This window comes from Oncorhynchus keta, chromosome 12, assembly GCF_023373465.1.
Source record: "Oncorhynchus keta strain PuntledgeMale-10-30-2019 chromosome 12, Oket_V2, whole genome shotgun sequence".
Lineage (NCBI taxonomy): Eukaryota > Metazoa > Chordata > Actinopteri > Salmoniformes > Salmonidae > Oncorhynchus > Oncorhynchus keta.
In genome coordinates, this window is record NC_068432.1 from 20,230,887 (window position 1) to 20,254,210 (window position 23,324).

A 23,324-nucleotide genomic window follows, 5' to 3' on the forward strand; every position below is an offset into this window, starting at 1 on the left:
AGTTGACCAATGGCTTTTCTTGGGTAGACCAGCCAGGAGAGTATTACAGTATCAGCCTGTGATCAGAAATTGCTTTGGCAATGTTCCTCAGCTGTTAAAAAGCTATTTTGGTCACATTCCTAATGTATGATCCGAAGTTGAATTCAGATTCTAAAATGACACCCAGGTTTTTTACCTGGTGTTTTATCTTTATTGCCAGTGAATTAAAATGTGCGACCAGATCCTCCTCTCTGTGCTTTGGCTCCAACAGTAAGACCTTGGTCTTGTATTGATTCATCTGGAGAAAGTTGTGAGCCATCCAAGTATTTAAGTTAAGAATACAGTCTAATAATTTATCAGTGGAGTTAAAATCCTCTGGTGACACAGAAATGTAAAGTGCTGTATCGTCTGCCTAGCAGTGAAAATCAATACTGTGCTTTCTGAAAAATGCTGCTAAGGGGTAACATGCTGTATATAAACTGAACAGTTCCGGACCTAAAATCTAACCTTGTGGAACGCCACGTGATATGTATTTTCTCTTGAGTTAATTTTACCAAGGGTGACAAACTCTCCACCAGTTAAATAGGTGTTAAACCCATTTTGAACTGGACCGGAGAGGCTAACCCACCTCTCCAGTCTGTCCAGAAGGACATCATGGTCACCAGTGTCAAATGCTGTACTTAAATCCAAGAGTACAAGGACAGAGAGTTGTTTGGCATCTGTGTTGGCACAAAGATTTTTTTTAAATTTACCACTTTAACTGAAGCGTTCTCTGTGCTGTGGTGGGCACGAAAACCAGATTGGAATTTTCCCAAAATACAGTTTGCACTTAAATAATCATTTAGCTGTTTGAAAACATATTTATACAGAATCTTGCTTAAGAATGGAAGGTTGGAGATTGGTTGAACATTTCTAAGAGCTGATGAAACTAGATTTATTTTCTTCACAAGGGGTTTCACCATAGCAGTTTTCAGTGCAGTGTGGAAAGTGCCTGTGAACAGGGAGTGATTAACAATAGCTTGCCCTTCTTCAGATATGCAATTAAAAAACGTTTTGAAGAAGGTGGTGGAGATGGGATCTAGAAGGCTTGTGTTATCACTTTCCTGAGGATGTCGGTGTTAACCATGGAAAATAAATCCATAGTGCCTTTGCGTGGTAGGCTAAGGCACATATCATCAATCTTCTCATCAGGTCGTGCTTGACTGATACCCAGCCTAGTGTTTGTTATCTTGTCTCTGAAATATACCGCAAACTCATCACGTTTGGAAAGTTCACAGGTTTGCGGGTGTAAGATTTAATCAGGCCATCAATGGTTGAGAAGAACACTTTTGAATTAATCTGATTTATTAGTGATCAATTTAGAAAAATGAGCCTGTCTGGCATTTCTAATTAACTTGTTATATATGCTAAGTTGCTCTCTCAGAACATCATAATGGACCTGCAACTTTGACTTAATAGACCAATAACCAAGTTAGTTCTAAACTTCTCTGCCAATAACTGCTAGTTTTTGGTTTTCCCCTCCCACTCAGACCACTCCCAGACAGTTCTAGCAACATTTTATTTAAGTCAGTCACAGTAAGTTCATTTTTACAGAGAAATTATTTGATGTTGAGATTAAAACGGCTGCAATGGACCATTTTATGTCTTGGCACCATGTTTTCGTTTTGTGTCCTCCTCACTTCCTAGCCACTAGATGACAGCATTTCTCTCCCTATGTACCTTTCCCATCTCTCAGCTCTGTGGGTTCAGATCAGGACCACATAGATAGACACATAGAGTTGTTCTGTTCCCATTATAAATGTAATCTCTACTATTTAGGCCAGAGATTCTGAAGCAGGAGATCAAGGTGTTCTTTGTCAAGTACAACGACCCCATCTACGTCAAATTGGAGAAGCTGGATATCATGATTCGCCTGGCCTCCCAGGCCAACATAGCCCAGGTACTGCTCCTAGAACCCCATACCTCACTGAATGAAAGTCTGTATTAGGGTGTTCATTTCTCATGATTTGCTGTACATCATTTTATACTTAGTCACTCTATACAGAAAACCATCTTTGGGGATGATAGCTCCATACGGTATATGTTTTGTTTGTTTTTAATACGGTATCTGTTTGACTTAGAATAATGTTATTGGCCCAAAAAAAACCAACACTTTTATTAACATAAGAACATGGCCCTTAAAAAACAACAGGAGCTAGCCCAGATTTGCATTAATCTGTTCAGCTACACCAAAACACTGAGTATACCAAACATTAGGAACACCTTCCTAATATTGAGTTCCCCCCCTGTTGGGGCATGAACTCTACAAGGTGTCGAAAGCACTCCACTGTGATGCTGGACCATGTTAACTACAATGCTTCCCACAGTTGTGTCAAGTTGGCTGGATGTCCTTTGGGTGGTGGACAATTCTTGATACACCCAGGAAACCGTTAAGCGTGTAAAACCCAGCAGAGCGGCAGTTGTTGACACAAACCGGTGCGCCTGGCACCTGCTACCATACCCGGTTTAAAGGCACTTACATTTTTTTGTCTTGCCCATTCACCCCCTGAATGGCACACAAATACAGTCCATGTCTCACTTGTCTCAAGGCTTAAAAATCCTTCTTTAACCTGTCTCCTCCATTTACACTGAAGTGGATTTAACAAGTGACATCAGTAAGGGATCATAGCTTTCACCTCGATTCACCTGGTCAGTCTATGTCTTTGATAGAGCAGGTGTTCTTAATGTTTTGTATACTTAGTTTATATTGAAGACTTATTTCGACAGACATGTTCACCTCCCAATGCGTCACTCCTAATCTGTTTTAGCTGGTACCCTGACAGGCATGCTGTCAGATGATGCCTTAATGAACACACGTTTTGGCCAGTGGATGTGCTTGCTTCCTTTGCTGTTAAAAGACAAGCCGTGGCTTGGGTAGTTTAGCCTTGGATGCATACATAATTCACCAACCTTAACCATGTCTCCTCAAATCATTCTCTTACAATGTCAATACGCTTGCTTGTCCTCCCTACTACGACCGTGTGTGTAAATGTGTGTGTGTCATGTTTTTGACTCATATGCCCTGCTCTCTCCCCAGGTGTTGGCTGAGCTGAAGGAGTACGCCACCGAGGTGGATGTTGACTTTGTGCGTAAGGCAGTGAGAGCCATCGGACGCTGTGCCATCAAAGTAGAGGTAGGAATCTGAGACCCCATCATAGATGGACGCAGAGAGGGTCTCTGATCAGATTTTATAGCTCTTCCATAAAAGTGCCATCCAATCCTATGAAGTTGTTTGAAGGAGTTAAAATGAGGTACTTTGGCCACTGATTACCTTTTTAAATTGTTTTTAATCTGTCAGTGTTGACTTTGTTCCTGTTGTCTCTCTGTTAGCAATCTGCTGAGCGCTGTGTGAGCACCCTGCTGGACCTCATCCAGACCAAAGTCAACTATGTGGTGCAGGAGGCCATCGTGGTCATCAGGGACATCTTCCGCAAATACCCCAACAAGTAGGTGTCCTTTTCCCTCCATCCCCGATAATTATCAATGAAGATGGAGATTTATTTTCCTCAGGAGGACCTATACCGCACCTGTCTGTGTATATATAATACCTGTGTATATTCCAAGGCCCAGACAGACACTAGTATATACCCTGACCCTTTGTGTTCTCTATCTCTTCAGGTATGAGAGCATCATCGCCACGCTGTGTGAGAACCTGGACTCTCTGGACGAGCCGGATGCTCGCGCCGCCATGATCTGGATCGTGGGCGAGTACGCTGAGAGGATCGACAACGCTGACGAGTTGCTGGAGAGCTTCCTGGAGGGCTTCCACGACGAGAGCACCCAGGTCAGTTGTCCCAGAGCAGAGCGCCCAGGTCAGTTGTCCCAGAGCAGAGCGCCCAGGTCAGTTGTCCCAGAGCAGAGCGCCCAGGTCCCAGAGCAGGTCAGCCCAGAGCAGAGCCAGGTCAGTTGTCCCGCCCAGAGCAGAGCGCCCAGGTCAGTTGTCCCAGAGCAGAGCGCCCAGGTCAGTTGTCCCAGAGCAGAGCGCCCAGGTCAGTTGTCCCAGAGCAGAGCAGCCAGGTCAGTTGTCCCAGAGCAGAGCGCCCAGGTCAGTTGTCCCAGAGCAGAGCGCCCAGGTCAGTTGTCCCAGAGCAGAGCAGCCAGGTCAGTTGTCCCAGAGCAGAGCGCCCAGGTCATTTGAGGTCTGCAATTTATAATCTAATTCTACCCCGCAAGACCATTAATATACATTTGAAAAGATTGGATCAATGTTTCACCTTGTTGGTTTCATTTGACTATCTTAATGCCAGATGGCCTCGTTGTTGCCTTTGGGACTATTATGCCCTGCTTGGAAATTAATCTAGGGCAAAGACTGGATTGAATATGGTAAGAGCACCACCTTGCCCTTGTCTTTAATTTCAGCTATATTGCTTTCATTAAAGCCATCCTTTCAGATCTACACGTGCCTTGTGGATAGGAGTTGATTTTCCCCCGCCCTAACAATAATTACCTGTATTATCTGGGTTGTGGGGTCAGACCATTCAGTCTTGGGGGTGTGTTGTGTTTCAGGTCCAGCTCACTCTTCTGACGGCCATCGTCAAACTATTCCTCAAGAAACCCTCTGAGACTCAGGAGCTGGTGCAGCAGGTCCTTAGTCTGGCCACACAGGTAACATACACATACACACACAGAGACACACACCAATATATCTCCCTCTTTTGCTTCAAACTGTTTCAAACTTCAACTCAACACTGTCTATTCACCACTGTGATTCCTTCCCCTTGTGTCATCCTAGGACTCCGACAACCCTGACCTACGTGACAGGGGTTACATCTACTGGCGCCTGCTGTCCACCGACCCGGTGACTGCCAAGGAGGTGGTCTTGTCCGAGAAGCCCCTAATCTCGGAGGAGACGGACCTGATTGAGCCCACCCTGCTGGATGAACTCATCTGCCACATTGGCTCCCTGGCCTCCGTCTACCACAAGCCCCCAAACGCCTTTGTGGAGGGTAGCCATGGCATCCACCGCAAGCACCTGCCCATCCAGCATGGCAGGTAAGACACAGTTATGAGAAAGTTACTCAGTTACCTAAGTCCCAGGAAGACAGACACTCACCTAACCCCCCAAAGAAAGCTTCCCTCCCCCTCTAGCACAACACAAAGGATATCATTGCTTACTCACAAATACCAACATCTGTTCTCCCATAGTGGGCGTGGCAATAGCGCTGTCTCCGAACTAAATTTAGAGGCCCTCTTCTTGGATGCAGATACAAAATGTTGCTGTTTTAAGCCAATTTCCTACAATTCTACACATTTTGCCATGGGACAGAGAGAATATTAGTTGTAAAGCTAGTTTCCTGCAATTCTACACATTTCGACGTAGGGCTGAGAGAATGCCGTCTTATGCTATCTGAGTGACTCAAACATTATAACAAAATCAATGGGGGCCCCATGCCATGCCATTTTTTACATTTTAGATTCTCCCTAAAGGTCTAGTTTTTATTTTGGTGATTGTTAGTTTAAAAAAAAAACGTATTAAAGCATGTATATCTCCAGTATTTTTTCTCCTATACTTTATGTCTGGTTTGAGTCGTTCCCCGGGGGGGTGGGGGGGTTTATCATATTTCTGGGAGTGGTGGCAACTATTTAGAAGTGTTGCTAAATGAATATAGGGGAAACACTGACATATTGGCATCTCTGTGTCCTCTCTTTCCACCTCTCAGCATTGATACAGGCGAGAGCCCGGTGAGCGCAGGGCCAGCGGCCCCCATTGAACAGGCCCAGTCAGTCATCCCCTCCCAGGGTGACCTGCTGGGAGACCTGCTCAACCTGGACCTGGGTCCCCCCGTCAACGTGCCCCAGCAGTCCTCCATGCAGATGGGTGCTGTCGACCTGCTGGGCGGAGGCCTCGACAGCCTGGTGAGTGACGGACACTCACACACAATTGCAAACAACTGAGTTTATTTATTTGGGTTGGAATGGTGGGGATTGTCAATGTAGTCCATGAGGGATCAGTAGGACCGCACTCTCCAGATTGTTTCATTGTGCCATGAACAATAAAACGTAGTATGATGTCATGTGGAGATTGTGGTCTCATTGATGGTTTCCTAAGCAGGGTAGGCTTTTCTCGGTCTTTTCACCTGAGATGTTGTAGGGACGCAGAGGAATTCTAGAGGGCATTTTAATTGCATCTGCGTATTACTAGGATAACTGCAGCTTTTGGAATGCATCAGTGACAGTGGTACATGGTGTTCCTGTCAAATATTATGAAGTTGCAGGCCTAAGCTTTACTGTGGAGTGAAAATGCATAGTTTTTTTGCTGTGGCGGGGCAGTGTTGTCAGATGTCAATGCTCTAGTCAGGCTGTTTCCTTGGCGACATCAAACTCATCGATGTATAGTGCTGTGAAAAAGTGTTTCTCCAATTTTTGATTTTGATCTATTTTGCATATTTTTGATACTGAATGTTATCAGATCTTCAACCAAAACCTAAAATTAGATTAAGGGAACCTGAGTTGACTAATAACGAAAACATGTATACTTATTTTATTTAATTAACAATATTATGCAACACATAATTCACCTGTGTGAAAAACTAATTGCCCCCTTACGCTCAATAACAGGTTGTGCCACCTTTTAGCTGCAATGACTGCAACCAACACATCCTGTAGTTGTTGATCAGTCTCTCACATCACCGTGGAGTAATTTTGGCCCACTTTTGTATGCAGAACTGCTTCAACTCAGCGACATTTGTGGGTTTTCAAGCAGGAACTGCTCTTTTCACATCCTGCCACAACATCTCAATTTGGATTAGGTCTGGACTTTGACTAGGCCATTCCAAAACTTCAAATGTATATGTAAACTAGAGGTCGACCGATTATGATTTTTCAACACCAATACCAATTATTGAAGGACCAAAAAAAGGCAATACCGATTAATCGGGAGGTTTAAATTAATTTGTAATAATGACAATTACAACAATACTGAATGAACACTTATTTTAACTTAATATAATACATCAATAAAATCAATTTAGCCTCAAATAAATAATGAAACGTTCAATTTGGTTTAAATAATGCAAAAACAAAGTGTTGGAGAAGAAAGTAAAAGTGCAATATGTGCCATGTAAGAAAGCTAACGTTTAAGTTTCTTGCTCAGAACATGAGAACATATGAAAGCTGGTGGTTCCTTTTGACATGAGTCTTCAATATTTCCAGGTAAGAAGTTTTAGGTTGTAGTTATTATAGGAATTATAGGACTATTTCTCTATATACGATTTGTATTTCATATACCTTTGAGTATTGGTTGTTCTTATAGGCACTTTAGTATTGCCAGTGTAACAGTATAGCTTCCGTCTCTCTCCTCGCTCCTACCTGGGATCGAACCAGGAACACATCGACAACAGCCACCCTCGAGGCATCGTTACCCATCGCTCCACAAAAGCCGTGGCCCTTGCACAGCACGGGGAACAACTACGCCAAGTCTCAGAGCGAGTGACATTTGAAACGCTATTAGCGCGCACCCTGCTAACTAGCTAGCCATTTCATATCGGTTACAGCAGCCTAATCTCGGGAGTTGATAGGCTTGAAGTCATGAACAGCGAGCTGCTGGCAAAATGCACGAAAGTGCTGTTTGAATGAATGCTTACGAGCCTGCTGGTGCCTACCATCGCTCAGTCAGACTGCTCTATCAAATCATAGACTTAATTAGAACATAACACACAGAAATACGAGCCTTAGGTCATTAATATGGTCGAATCCGGAAACTATAATCTCGAAAACAAAACGTTTATTCTTTCAGTGAAATATGGAACCGTTCCGTATTTTATTTAACGGGTGGCATTTTTAAGTCTAAATATTTCTGTTACATTGCACAACCTTAAATGTTATGTTATAATTATGTAAAATTCTAGCAAATTAGTTCGCAACGAGCCAGGCGGCCCAAACTGTTGCATATACCCTGACTCTGCGTGCAATGAACGCAAGAGAAGTGACACAATTTCACCTGGTTAATATTGCCTGCTAACCTAAATTAATTTTAGCTAAATATACAGGTTTAAAAATATCTACTTCTGTGTATTGATTTTAAGAAAGGCATTGATGTTTATGGTTAGGTACAGTCGTGCAACAATTGTGCTTTTTACGCAAATGCACTTTTGTTTAATCATCCCCCGTTTGGCGAAGTTGGCTGTCTTTTTTAGGAAGAAATAGTCTTCACACAGTTCGCAACGAGGCAGGTGGCCCAAACGGCTGCATATACCCTGACTCTGTTGCAAGAGAAGTGACACATTTTCCCTAGTTAAAATAAATTAATGTTAGCAGGTAATATTAACTAAATATGCAGGTTTAAAAATATATATTTGTGTATTGATTTTAAGAAAGGCATTGATGTTTCGGGTTAGGTACACGTTGGAGCAACAACATTCCTTTTTCGCGAATGCGCACCGCATCGATTATATGCAACGAAGGACACGCTAGATAAACTAGTAATATCATCAACCATGTGTAGTTATAACTAGTGATTATGATTGATTGTTTTTTATAAGATAAGTTTAATGCTAGCTAGCAACTTACCGTGGCTTCTTACTGCATTCGCGTAACAGGCAGGCTCCTCATGGAGTGCAATGAGAGGCAGGTGGTTAGAGCGTTGGACTAGTTAACCGTAAGGTTGCAAGATTGAATCCCCGAGCTGACAAGGTAAAAATCTGTTGTTCTGCCCCTGAACAAGGCAGTTAACCCACCGTTCCTAGGCTGTCATTGAAAATAAGAATGTGTTCTTAACTGACTTGCCTAGTTAAATAAAGGTGTAAAACAATAAATAAATATAATCTGCCAAATCGTTGTCCAATAATACCGATTTCCGATTGTTATGAAACCTTGACATCGGCCCTAATTAATCGGCCAATCCGATTATTCGGTCGACCTCTAATATAAACTTGATTGTGTGTTTTGGATCATTGTCTTGCTGCATGACCCAGCTGCGCTTCAGCTCACAGACGGATGGCCTGACATTCTCCTGTAGAATTCTATAGAAGTTTAAGGGGGTGGACCTTTTCACACAGGGGCATTGGGTGTTGCATAACTTTGTTTATGAAATAAGTATGTAGTTGTTGTGTTACAGTTGAAGTCGGAAGTTTACATACACCTTAGCCAAATTCATTTAAACTCAGTTTAAAAAAAATAGTTAGGATCACCACAGAATAATAGTGGAGAGAATGATTTATTTCAGCTTTTATTTATTTCATCACATTCCCAGTGGGTCAGAAGTTTACATACACTCAATTAATATTTGTTAGCATAGCCTTTAAATTGTTTAACTTGGGTCAAATGTTTCAGGTAGCCTTCCACAACCTTCCCACAATTAGTTGGGTGAATTTTGGCCCATTCCTCCTGACAGAGCTGGTGTAACTGTCGGGTTTTTAGGCCTCCTTTCTCGCACAAGCTTTTTCAGTTCTGCCCACAAATTTTCCATAGGCTTGAGGTCAGGGCTTTGTAATGACCACTTCAATACCTTAACTTTATTGTCCTTAAGCCATTTTGTTTGGGGTCATGTTCCATTTGGAAGACCCATTTGCGACCAAGCTGTAACTTCCTGACTGATGTCTTGATGTTGCTTCAATATATCCACATAATTTTCCTTCCTCATGATGCAATCTCTTTTGTGAAGTTCACCAGTCCCTCCTACAGCAAAGCACCCCCAAAACATGATGCTGCCACCCCCGTGCTTCATGGTTGGGATGATGTTCTTCAGCTTGCAAGCCTCCCCCTTTTCCCTCGAAACATATTGATGGTCATTATGGCCAAACGGTTCTATTTTTGTTTCTTCAGACCAGAGGACATTTTTCCAAAAAGTACGATCTTTGTCCTCATGTGTTTGCACTTTTCGCGTCAAAGTATGTTCATCTCTAGGAGACAGAATGCGTCTCATTCATGAGCGGTATGACGGCTCTGTGGTCCCATGGTATTTATTCTTGCGTCGTATTGTTTGTACAGATGAACGTGGTACCTTCAGGTATTTGGAAATTGCTCCCAAGGATGAACCAGACTTGTGGAGATCTACAAATTATTTTCTGAGGTCTTGGCTGACTTCCTTTGATTTTCCTGTGATGTCGAGCAAAGAGGCACTGAGTTTGAAGGTAGGCCTTGAAATACATCCACAGGTACACCTCCAATTGACTCAAAGGATGTCAATTAGCCTATCAGAAGATTTAAGGAACTTTCTGGAATTTTCCAAGCTGTTTAAAGGCACAGTCAACTTAGTGTGTGTAATCTTCTGACCCACTGGAATTGTAATACAGTGAATTATAAGTGAAATAATCTGTCTGTAAACAATTGTTGGAAAAATGACTTGTCATGCCACAAAGTAGATGTCCTAACCGACCTGCCAAAACTATAGTTTGTTCACAAGAAATTTGTGGAGTGGTTGAAAAATGAGTGTAATGACTCCAACCTAAGTGTATGTAAACTTCCGACTTCAACTGTATGTTTACTCAGGTTCCCTTTATCTAATATTAGGTTTTAGTTGAAGATCTGATAACATTCATTATAAAAAATATGCAAAAGTAGAAGAAATTAGAAAGTGGGTAAATATGTTTTCACAGCACTGTATGACTGATTTAGTATCTTCATGTATGGTGCAAGGGAACTCTGATTAGCCTTTTGACAAAGTATCTGCTAAATTTGGAAGTTGAGTTTATTACATTATCAGGATAGCTATGTTATCATCATATCCACATTAAACATACAGTGAGGGAAACAATTATTTGATCCCTTATTGATTTTGTACGTTTGCCAACTGACAAAGAAATGATCAGTCTATCATTTTGATGGTAGGTTTATTTGAACAGTGAGAGAGAGAATGACAACAAAAATATACAGAAAAACACATGTCAAAATGTTATAAATTGATTTGCATTTCAATGAGGGAAATAAGTATTTGACCTCTCAATCAGAAAGATTTCTGGCTCGCAGGTGTCTTTTTATAAAGGTAACAAGCTGAAATTAGGAGCACACTTAAAGGTAGTGCTCCTAATCTCAGCTTGTTACCTGTATAAAAGACACCTGTCCACAGAAGCAATCAATCAATCAGATTCCAAACTCTCCACCATGGTAAAGACCAAAGAGTTCTCCAAGGATGTCAGGGACAAGATTGTAGACCTACACAAGGCTGGAATGGGCTATAACACCATCGCCAAGCAGCTTGGTGAGAAGGTGACAACAGTTTGTGCGATTATTCGCAAATGGAAGAAACACAAAAGAACTGTCAATCTCCCTCGGCCTGGGGCTCCAAGCGAGATCTCACCTCGTGGAGTTGCAATGATCATGAGAACGGTGAGGAATCAGCCCAGAACTACACGGGAGGATCTTGTCAATGATCTCAAGGCAGCTGGGACCATAGTCACCAAGAAAACAATTGGGAACACACTACGCCGTGAAGGACTGAAATCCTGCAGCGCCCGTAAGGTCCCCCTGCTCAAGAAAGCACATATACATGCCCGTCTGAAGTTGTGGTCAGATGAGACCAAAATGGAGCTCTTTGGCATCAACTCAACTCGCCGTGTTTGGAGGAGGAGGAATGCTATAACCCCAAGAATGCCATCCCCACCGTCAAACAAGGTGGAAACATTATGCTTTGGGTGTGTTTTTCTACTTAGGGGACAGGACAACTTCACCGCATCAAAGGGACGATGGACGGGGCCATATACTGTCAAATCTTGGGTGAGAACCTCCTTCCCTCAGCCAGGGCATTGAAAATGGTTTGTGGATGGGTATTCCAGCATGAGAATGACCCAAAACACACGGCCAAGGCAACAAAGAAGTGGCTCAAGAAGAAGCACATTAAGGTCCTGGAGTGGCCTAGCCAATCTCCAGACCGTAATCCCATAGAAAATCTTTAGAGGGAGCTGAAGGTTCGAGTTGCCAAATGTCAGCCTCAACCTTAATGACTTGGAGAAGATTTGCAAAGAGGAGTGGGACCAAATCCCTCCTGAGATGTGTGCAAACCTGGTGGCCAACTACAAGAAACGTCTGACCTCTGATTGCCAACAAGGGTTTTGCCACCAAGTACTAAGTCATGTTTTGCAGAGGGGTCAAATACTTATTTCCCACATTAAAATGCAAATCAATTTATAACATTTTTGACGTGTTTTTCTGAATTTTTTGTTGTTATTCAATCTCTCACTGTTCAAATGAACCTACCATTACAATTATAGACTGTTAATTTCTTTGTCAGCGGTCAAAGGTACAAAATCAGCAGGGGATGTAATACTTTTTTCCCCTGTATGCATCAACAGTTCAAATAGTGTATGCACATTCTGGCTGACACAACAAGGGTGATGTATGCTGGGCTGCAGCAACAGAGACACTGTCTGTCAGTGAGAAGCCTGCCTCGCTGTCCCTGATTGATCTGCCAGACACTAGTACAGAGAGGCATGCAGGCCAGGGATGTCACGATGTGGCTTCACTCTGACATCTCAATACAGAAGAGACACGAGGCGGAGGCTTGGCACGCCATGGTGGCTCTGGCACACACACAGGACCCCGAAGTTTGGTCCTAATGGTGGACGGTGGATAGTGATAGCGTCTTATCAGGTTGTATGCTGCTAATATTATTGCACTGTCAAGATTGTTTTGGTCTTCATGCAGATGAGTTGTTTTGTTTGACAAGGCGGTGCATACTAATTAACATTTCAGTTTTGCATCTAAAACGTTCTAACTAGCTAGCTATATATAGCACATTTGAATCTCTATTGTAACAATGTGATAATGAAGGCTCATAGGTCATGTTGTTTTGAGGCTGCTCACCTGGATAACCATTATAGCCCGTGCTTAGCACGTGAAATGCGCAGCAGCTTTTTAGGAAGCTCTATTTATTGATCTTATGTTTTAGGGAGACTTTCTCCTCTTGACAGACAGTAATAACAACCTTTTAATGATACAGTGCATTTGGAAAGTATTCAGACCCCTTGACTTTTTCCACATTTTGTTACATTTACAGCCCTATTCTAAAATGGATGAAATCATCCCCCCCCCCCTCAATCTGCACACAATACCCAGTAATAGCAAAGCAAAAACAGGTTTTTAGACATTTTTGCAAATTTCTTACAATGAAAAATGGAAACATCACATTTCCATAAGTATGCAGACCCTTTACTTAGTACTTTGTTGAAGTACCTTTGGCAGTGATTACATTCTTCTTGGGTATGACGCTATAAGCTTGGCACACCTGTATTTGGGAAGGTTCTCCCATTCTCTGCAGATCATTTTAAGCTCTGTCAGGTTGGATGGGGAGCGTGTCTGCACAGCTAGTTTCAGGTCTTTCCAGAGATTGTCTATCAGGTTCAAGTCTGGGCCCTGGCTGGGCCACTCAAGGACATTCAGATACTTGTCCCGAAGCCGCTCCTGAGTTGTCTTGGCTGTGTGCTTAGGGTTGTTGTCCTGTTGGAAGGTGAATCTTCGCCCCAGTCTGATCGCTCTGGAGCAGGTTTTCATTCTCAATCCTGACTAGTCTCCCAGGCCCTGCTGTTGAAAAACATCCCCACAGCATGATGCTGCCACCACCGTGCTTCCCCGTAGGGATGGTGCCATGTTTCCTCCAGACATGACACTTGGCATTCAGGCCAAAGTGTTCAATCTTGGTTTCATCACACCAAAGAATCTTGTTTCTCATGGTCTGAAATTCCTTTAAGAGCCTTTTGGCAAACTCCAAGTGGGCTGTCATGTGCCTTTTACTGAGGAGTGGCTTCCGTCTGGCCACTCTACCATAAAGGCCTGATTAGTGACATGTTGTAGAGATGGTTGTCTTGGAACGTTCTCACATCTTCACAGAGGAACTCTGGAGCTCTGTCAGGGTGACCATTGGGTTCTTGGTCACCTCCCTGACCAAGGCCCTTCTCCCCCGATTGCTCAGTTTGGCCGGGCGGCCAGCACTAGGAAGTCTTGGTAGTTCCGAACTTCTTCCATTTAAGAATGATGGAGGCCACTGTGTTCTTGGGGACTTTCAATGCTGCAGACATTTTTTGGTATCCTTCCCAGATCTGTGCCTCAACACAATCCTGTCTTGGAGCTCTACGGACAATTCCTTAGACCTCATGACTTGGTTTTTGCTCTGACATGCACTGTCAGCAGTTGGACCTTATATAGACAGGTGTGTGCCTTTCCAAGTCATGTCCAATCAATGGAATTTACCACAGGTGGACTCCAATCAAGTTGTAGAAACATCTCAACGATGATCAATGGAAACAGGATGCACCTGAGCTCAATTGAGTCTCATAGCATAGGGTCTGAATACTTGTGTAAATAAGGTATTTCTGTTTTTTATTTTTAACGCATTTGCAAACATAAAACCCTATTTCCACTTTGTCATTATGGGTTATTGTGTGTAGATTGATGAGGAAAAAATGTAATTCAATCCATTTTAGAATAAGGCTGTACCGTAACAAAATGTGGAACAAGGGAAGTGGTCTGAAGACTTTACGAATGTGCTGTATTAGCTGGGGATTGTGTTCTGAACTCAAGCCTGAAGGGACAGCCACAGCTGTTGTTCTACTCTACTGAGAGTGTTGTAGCTTGTAGCGTTGTAACCACCATATGTGGTTAATAATATTAAGTCATAGAGTAAATGGACTACATCTTCAAGTAAATGGAGAGCTTGTATGGAAGCACTTCATCTATTAGTTCATCCAACCCACTTTAGCCTATAATTAAATGTTCTGCTCTGCTTTAGTGAAGACTTGAGGGGCAGACTATCGTGTAGTTATCAACCAATAATAATAATTATTGATTCTTACCACGATATCCTTTCTGCTTAGCCAGTGAGATGGGAGAGGAGGGCACCAGGGGCTAACTGGGTCCAGTACATGCCTGCTGCTGTTTACCGTTCCACTACCCTACTAGTCCAGACACTATGCCACAGGAGAGGGAGGGTTCAGAAAGGAGTGATTGGCACTGAGTTGGGAAGTCCCTGCCCCAGATGTTAATTTGATTTAATTTGTTAGGTGACATTTTCAAGAGACTACACCTTCGACTGAGTTCAAATTAAGTGTAGGCTCAACCATGAGAAATCATATTGCCCTAGATACACCACCTCATTCCATAGCTTTTTCCAATGAACAGCACATTTGTCAATTGGTTTTCTCCAGGCCAGGGCAACTGTAGTTGGGGCGGGAAGTTCAGCGTAGCGAATTAGGGGTCGTGTCTTGTCGGCCGTGTAGAGCGTGGCCTCGTTGTGATAAGTGTTATTACGATTATCTCGATGTGCTCCTCGTCCCTTTTGGTTGGCCCTTCCAGATTATAAAATGCTTTAATCAAATCTTAATTGGGCGGTCATTAAAACTACAGTGACTCCAATCCAAGTGGGAGAGTCCAATCGAGGACATCTTACCGTTGTGCTGCTACACAGAATGTTTAAACAGATCTGCTGAGTAATTACAGTGGGGAGTGAAAGCTACTTTCTTACCAATTATGATCAGCCATTCTGCAAGCCTACTTACTCTAAGCACATTCGACCAATTTAATGGAATCGATATGGGTTTTAATGAAAGGCAAAGAGCCGTGAGACCTGAAACAGCCCTCAGTCGGAAGTTACAGTTTAGCACTGATAAATTCTAAGGGTACCCTTACCTTATCGCAGTCTGGGTTCAAATACTACTGATATTGTGGCTCCTCCAGATTGAACACAGAGAGCAATGCTTGTTTTATTTGCTATATATTAGTCAAATTAAAATTAAAAGCAGGCCTAAGCTTAATGTTGGGCAATCAAGATTTAACATTGTTATAGCCTTTGATGATAATTGAATATGTCATTTGAGTGCAGAGTCTGTTTACAGTCTGCACTGAATTCTCCTCTGGGCTTGTTCCTCAAAATATACCATTTTTAAATCTACAGCAAGAGATTATGTGAAAATACTCCTCCAGAAATTCTATTGCAATGTAAAATTAGTAGTCTTTCATTTCAACTCAGTTTCATCACACCAGAGAATCTTGTTTCTCATGGTCTGAAATTCCTTTAAGTGCCTTTTACTGAGGAGTGGCTTCCGTCTGGCAACTCTACCATAAAGGCTTGATTAGTGGCGTGTTGTAGAGATGGTTGTCTTGGAACGTTCTCACATCTTCACAGAGGAACTCTAGAGCTCTGTTAGTGACCATCGGGTTCTTGGTCACCTCCCTGACCTCTCCCCCCGATTGTTCAGTGTGGCCGGGCGGCCAGCTCTATGAAGAGTCTTGGTAGTTCCAAACTTCTTCCATTTAAGAATGATGGAGGCCACTGTGTTCTTGGGGACCTTCAATGCTGCAGACATTTTTTGGTATCCTTCCCCAGATCTGTGCCTCGACACAATCCTGTCTTGGAGCTCTACGGACAATTCCTTAGCCCTCATGGCTTGGTTTCTGCTCTGACATGCACTGTCAGCAGTTGGACCTTATATAGACAGGTGTGTGCCTTTCCAAGTCATGTCCAATCAATGGAATTTACCACAGGTGGACTCCAATCAAGTTGTAGAAACATCTCAATGATGATCAATGGAAACAGGATGCACCTGAGCTCAATTGAGTCTCATAGCAAAGGGTCTGAATACTTGTGTAAATAAGGTATTTCTGTTTTTTATTTTTAACTCATTTGCAAACATAAAAACCTTTTTCCGCTTTGTCATTATGGGGTATTGTGTGTAGATTGCTGAGGAAGCTACTTTTTAGTCTTTCATTTCGACTCTAATCATTTCCCCTGTGTATTTACTATCCGATTGTCATCCACCTTCAGAAACTGGGAGAGTGAGTAAGATTCCGATATTCTGAAGTAATTGGATTTAGGATCCCACTGCTGGGCCCTTCTGGGGAATGGAAGGCTGCCCTCGTTGGGGAAGTAGAATGGTATCAGAGAACTGCCTCGGCTCCTGTTCACACCTGAACCCAGGAGGACTTTGTTAGTGAGAGACTCGAGAGTCATCATGGCTTTAGATATTTCTACTTGGACCCTTGAGACGGGCTCTAAAAGTGTGACAAATTTGGTATTTATTTTGCGACCATGAGTTTTATGTTGGGAGCAGATAATTGTTCTAATGAAAAGGCTTCTGATTGCCCTAGAGGAAAAGGTGAGTCAATAGCGGCTTGCTTCTAGCGCAACCAAGTCAACAGATCTGACCCATATTACCGGCGCAACATTTGTATCTTCCTATAGGGGATCACCGGACCACATTTTACATTCATAAATCATGTCGCGGGCAGTTTTAAAACTGCTCAGTGGTGTAAAGTACTTAAGTAAAAGTACTTGAAAGTACTACATAAGTTGTTTTTTGGGGTATCTGTACCTTACTATTTTATATTTTTTACAACTTTGACTTATACTCCACTACATTCCTAAACAAAATAATGTACTTTTTACTCCTTACATTTTCCCTGACACCCAAAATACTACTTACATTTTCAATGCTTCGCTGTCTAATTCACACACTTATCAAGAGAACATCCCCGGTCTTCCCTACTGCCTCTGATCTGGCAGACTCACTAAACACAAATGCTTCGTATGTAATTGACGTCTGAGTGTTGAAGTGTGCCCCTGGCTATCCGTTAATTTAACAATCTAGAAAATTGTGCCATCTGGTTTGCTTAATTGTAAGGAATTTGAAATGATTTATACTTTTACTTTTGATACTTAAGTATATTTTAGCGAGTACATTTAAAACCAAATACTTTAAAACTTTTACTCAAGTAGTATTTTACTGAGTGACTTTTACTTTAGTCATTTTCTTTTAAGTTATCTTTACTTTTACTCAAGTATGACAATTGGGTACTTTTTCCACCACAGAAACTGCTTGCGCGTCATTAACCATTTGTTTACATTTGTTCGGTCATGTTACCTCATTGGCTAGCTAGCTAACTTTACCAGTATATCCAAACATTTGAGGGCAGATAAAGGAAATAATAGCTTCTTCGGGAGATCAATGATCATAGCATAGCAATGAATGACAGCTCGCTTGCACGTCATCATCATAAACTTCACATTTTTAAAGAGATGGTGTACAATTTTCAATGTAATGCACCAGATAACTAGCCTGCTCATCCTCATGTCATTCCGTATTACAGCTTTCTGGGCCACTGTAAAAGGAGCTCTGCCAGTTGATTTAACATATAAGCCACTTCACAGGACATTGCGCTCTGGATAAGAGCGTCTGCTAAATGACTTAAATGTAAATGTAAATGAATTGCCTTTGTCCACTGTCTTAATAGTGTTAATGAAGTGTAAACCTCTCAATTCACACCATCAAAGCAAGGGTTGGGATTATGCCAGGTAAAGGACACTGCCTTTTAAGTGTACTTGCCCAATGCCCATAGAAATATAATCGCATAGAACTAGAATCAATGTCCCATACCTTGGAACATGCTCCCAGACACCCTGCAGAGAGACAGTGTTGCTAGAGGTTTGAGGCTGCATCGCCAGACCAGATAGACAATGACCTGCTGTCATCAGAAGGGCAAAATCTGGGAATGATTAATGCAATAGAAAGGGCTGAGTCAGTGCCCCAAAACTGAATATTAATGCTGACCTTCTAGATGAGGAGGCCGGGCCAAGTTAACCTGACAAGCTGTCAAAGCTCTGTGTGCTAGCCATTTTTCAATGCATATAGACTGGGTTCTTCTCTTAAACCTGCCAATAGCAGACCCCTCTAAAACTGAATGACATTGGGTCAGGCTTTTCATGGACTTCATTTCTCATTGGTCATAGTCATTCACTCATCTATATAGATGGATTTTTGAACACCAGCTGAAATGGCAAAGGACTCTACATCCGTCTCCCAATAAAAATATAATGTGACTGTTAACTGCCCCATTAAGGTTTTATTATTGACAAGCCTGAAACTTCCCTCTCCAGCAGTATGTAAATGAGCTGTCCTGTTTATATTTTGCACTCCTAAAAGGCCCTTGTATCATCAGTATAAAACTTTGGCAGTATTTCCAGACACTTCCCTCCCACATTAAGACTTCTCCAACTTTGTGACTTGCATCTCTTGCCGCTGGTCAAAAGCTGGTACTTCAACCCTGTGTACATATCAAGAATATTCATATGCTAGAAGAAGAAACAATTCAGTGTGAGGGTGAAGTGAGACAATATTGACTAGTCTGCCAGTTCCACTTCGCATGTGTGGAAGTAAGAGTTAATTCGGCATAGTTGGAAAAGACTCCCAGCTGTCTCTTAACATAACACTGCCACAGCATTCAGCCATTTTGTTCTGAGTGGTTCACCTTCAAAATAAACCACTTCGTCATGGGAGGGCTGAACACAATGCAGTTTTGTACAAGCTCGCAAAACTAGGTATATCTTGTGGTAAACACTATCAAACAGTTGTATCAAAGTTTGTCAAACATAAGCATTATCGACCTGTGGTACACGAGTGGCACAGCGGTCTAAGGCACTGCTTCTGCAAGAGGCGTCACTACAGTCCCTTGTTCGAATCCAGGCTGAATCACTTCCGGCTGTGATTGGGGGTCCCATAGGGCAGCGCACAATTGGCCCATGGTCGTCCGGGTTTGGCCGGGGTAGGCCGTCATTGTAAATAAGAATTTGTTCTTAGATGACTTGCCTAGTTTTAAATAAAGGTCAAATAAAAAAATTAATGTTGGGTTCTAACATTAAAAGACAGCTAATTGATTACACTTCATTACAATGATGGATATACAGTGCCTTCAGAAAGTATTCAAACCTCTTGACTTTTTCCACATTTTGTTGTTTTAAATCGTGAATAAAAATGTATTCCATTTATATATTTGTTGTCACCGTCCTACACACAATAGCCCATAATGTCAAAGTGGTATTATGTTTTTTTTTTAAAATGATTACAAATTCATTTCAAATGAAAGGCTTGAGTCAATAAGTATTCAACCCCTTTGTTATGACAAGGCTAAATAAGTTCAGGAGTAAAAATGTGTTTCACAAGTCACATAATAAGTTGCATGGACTCTTTGTGCAATAATAGTGTATAATAATGTAACATTATTTTTGAATGAGTACCTTATCTCTCTACCCTGTGCGATACATTCACCTATCAGCAGGACCTTAACCTAAAACACAAGGCCAAATATACACTGGAGTTGCTTACCAAGACGGCATTGAAAGTTTCTGAGTGGCCTAGTTACAGTTTTGACTTAAATCATCTTGAAAATCTATGGCAAGATTTGAAAATGACGGTCCAACAACCAACTTGACAGAACTTGAAGAATTAAAAAAAGAATAATGGGCAAATATTGTACAATCCAAGAGTGCAAAGCTCTTAGAGACTTATCCAGAAAGACTCACAGCTGTAATCGCTGCCAAAGGTGATTCTAACATGTATTGACTCAGGGGTGTGAATACTTACGTAAATTTGATATTTCTGTGTTAAATGTTCAATAGATTAGCAAAAAAAGTCTTAAAATGTTTTCACTTTGTTATTGTGGGGTATTGTGTGTAGATGGTTGAGAGAACACAATGTGGAATACGGCTATGAATACCTTCTGAAGGCACTGTATGTTTGAAAGTAAAATAATTTCATACATTTTAAATTCCCCAAGGTCAAATATCCTCAAGATGTCTTGAACATTGCTTCTAACGTTGCTTTTGCCAATGCTTTTCTATCTGCCTTTTAACAGCCAAATACGAACATGTGATTTGTGCCTTGCTGGGTCTTAGGCTATAAAATAGTTTTATGTTATTCCAGTCCCATTAAGTGTCTGTCAAGGTGACGTCACACTTCTCACAGTCACAATGCATTTAATTAAGAGTGCCAGGTCTCAAAGGAAGTTTTGTCCTGAATATTTTTTATTTTATTTTATTTCACCTTTATTTAACCAGTCACACTTCTCACAGTCACAATGCATTTAATTAAGAGTGCCAGGTCTCAAAGGAAGTTTTGTCCTGAATATCACAATGGTTTTCGTTACATACGTAATTACATTTTTTCATCCCGCCTCTAAGATGGATATTTTGCATCTCAAAGACGAAATGCTTTTAGAGATTCTAATGAGGATGCGTCTTTGAATATTTTGTGTAGACCTAGACTTGATTTCTTTAATTACTTTATCTTCCCCTTACACCCCTGTAAAAATTCAACTGGAGAGGTGAAAGGAGCCCAATACATATAAAGCTATTATAGTATAATTTTTTGTGAATTCTCAAATAGGTGTATTGAATGAATTTCGCAATGAGCTATTCTTCCATCTTAATGTTCATGTTTTTGCAAGGTCTTCTGGTCTCCTGACTGACTGACGCTTCTTCCTGGTAACCATTTCACTGTGTCAAATTGACTATCTACATAATAACCATTGCCATTATCTAGGCAGTATATGGGTTGTATTGCTTTTGGGTGGGTTGGGGCTGGGTTGCTATTGCTAAGTACCTCTATCTCTCTAACTCTCTTTCTCTGTCTATCTGTTGTTTGGATGCGGGTGCTGGATATGGGTCCTCTCTTCTCTCACCTGTAGTTGGGGGGAGACCTGGGAGGAGGTGTTGGGGGAAGTCCAGCAGTAAGTGAGCCCTTCTGTTTCTCCATTTGCCTGCCCCCATCTGCATGTTGCATGCTCTTAGAGGTTCTAGCTGGGGTCAAAACTTAACTGCCACACAGTTCAAAGCTGAACAAGCTATTTTTTTCCCCGCACACTCACGCCTCACCTTTTGACCTTGCTTGCCACTGATGGGGAAAAAAGATCACGTATTCCAGTGGACGATTGCTCAAATTGCGAAATCATAGGCCGAAATTCTGACTGAAGATATACAAACTAGTTTCGACCTCTGCAAATCAGAGCATTGGAGAATGTATTTCTCGTGTCAGGATTTCAGCTTTAGTGAATGTACAAAATCACATTTGTCGATCATGACATTGTCTTTAAAAATAAATCATTAGAAGATGCCACCATTGTTATTTGAAACCCACTCTGAGCACTTGACAACAAAAATGAGTTTGGAACCTGTCTCTTCATCGAAGGTTGCTAGAGAACCGTCGAGGAGGTACATTCTGGATTCATAGTTGTGCTGATGTCCTGTATGTCTTTTTTTGTGTGTGACTCAGGTGGGACAGAACTTTATCCCCTCGTCAGTTCCCAACACATTCGCCCCATCGCCCACTCCTGCAGTGCTCAGCAGTGGCCTCAACGACCTGTTTGAGCTCTCCACAGGCATGGCCATCACCACAGGAGGCTATGTCAACCCAAAGTCTGTGAGTACCCACAGCTCGATGCTTATGTTGATGTTCAATGCTAATGCTATCCAGAGCTTAATGTTAATGTTAGCACTATGTTGGGATAACGATTTTCATTGCTGAGTTAGCACACCAGCAAGGGCAGAGAATAAAGCTCATCAGAATGCTAATGCTAACTCATTAGGACCTAGCAAGCAGAGAAATGCATACAGAAAGGGGAAAGGGGGATACCTAGTCAGTTGTACAACTGAATGCCTTCAACTGAAATGTGTCTTCCGTATTTAACCCAAACCCCTCTGAATCAGAACCTTGAGCCCTGCCTCAGTCGCTCTTCATGTAGGACAGTGTATAAATATAGTTATGACATTGTTTGGCAGGGGTGGAAGGAGTGGTGTGTTAAGTTCATGTTGGCATCAACAGGCTCCACCCTAGATTCCTGTTCAAAATGGTTAATTTAGATATATCATACAGTTGAGTCATGCAGAAGAGGCTAACAGAGTCCTCGCTGTGTTATGTGCGCTGTTGATTGGTACGTGTAGCAGCAGGACATAGCATCCTGTCCTAGGTATCCATCTTAATTTACAGGTTCCATTCTCCATCTCCCTTTGTGTCTGACTCAATACAATGAGTGGGCTACACAGCACAGACATGTAGTTCAGCACTTGTTGTGCAAATCCTGTATGACTCAGGTTGCCATTTTCAAATGACCTTGTGTGCTTTCTCTGGTATTGGTGAAGCAGTTTGCATGTTCATATTTCTTTATTTATTGTCTATCTCTTCCCCCAGATATGGCTGCCTGCAGTGAAAGCTAAAGGGCTAGAGATCTCAGGCACATTCTCCCGCCGACAGGGCCAAATGTACATGGACATGACCTTCACCAACAAGGCCCTGCAGCACATGACCGACTTTGCTATCCAGTTCAACAAGAACAGGTGAGAGAGGGTGCGACTGGTATCAAAAATCCTATATGCCATCTCTTGCTATTGTGCCCTTAGTCACAGTGCGATCTAAGAGGTTGACACGGTGTCTCAGGGTCTTCGGATAAAGACTCAAGACAATATCTCATCTATACCAGCATTCAAGGTCCTCTGTGGCCTCACTGTAAAAAACTTCTCTCTGCCTTTTGTTCACACGAACCTTGTATTTAGTTGCTCATCACGACTCCATTCACTATAATCATGGCCATTCACTAAACACATTGTTCATAGA

At 42.1% G+C, this 23,324-nt stretch overlaps 1 protein-coding gene across 3 annotated transcripts in view; it reads left to right on the forward strand.

The window, feature by feature from the left end:
- The window catches only part of LOC118391100 (AP-2 complex subunit beta), a 67,043-nt gene that overhangs the window by 16,216 nt on the left and 27,503 nt on the right, over positions 1 to 23,324 (forward strand). For 2 of the 3 annotated variants that reach the window (XM_035782124.2, XM_035782123.2), the window contains exons 8-17: positions 1,798 to 1,918; positions 3,056 to 3,151; positions 3,349 to 3,464; positions 3,637 to 3,802; positions 4,525 to 4,623; positions 4,751 to 5,010; positions 5,679 to 5,874; positions 21,403 to 21,444; positions 21,987 to 22,133; positions 22,902 to 23,047. In XM_035782124.2, the coding sequence (XP_035638017.1) occupies positions 1,798 to 1,918; positions 3,056 to 3,151; positions 3,349 to 3,464; positions 3,637 to 3,802; positions 4,525 to 4,623; positions 4,751 to 5,010; positions 5,679 to 5,874; positions 21,403 to 21,444; positions 21,987 to 22,133; positions 22,902 to 23,047 (1,389 nt within the window). The remainder of the gene's footprint in view (positions 1 to 1,797; positions 1,919 to 3,055; positions 3,152 to 3,348; positions 3,465 to 3,636; positions 3,803 to 4,524; positions 4,624 to 4,750; positions 5,011 to 5,678; positions 5,875 to 21,402; positions 21,445 to 21,986; positions 22,134 to 22,901; positions 23,048 to 23,324) is intronic. The other variant, XM_035782125.2, reaches the window with a different exon arrangement.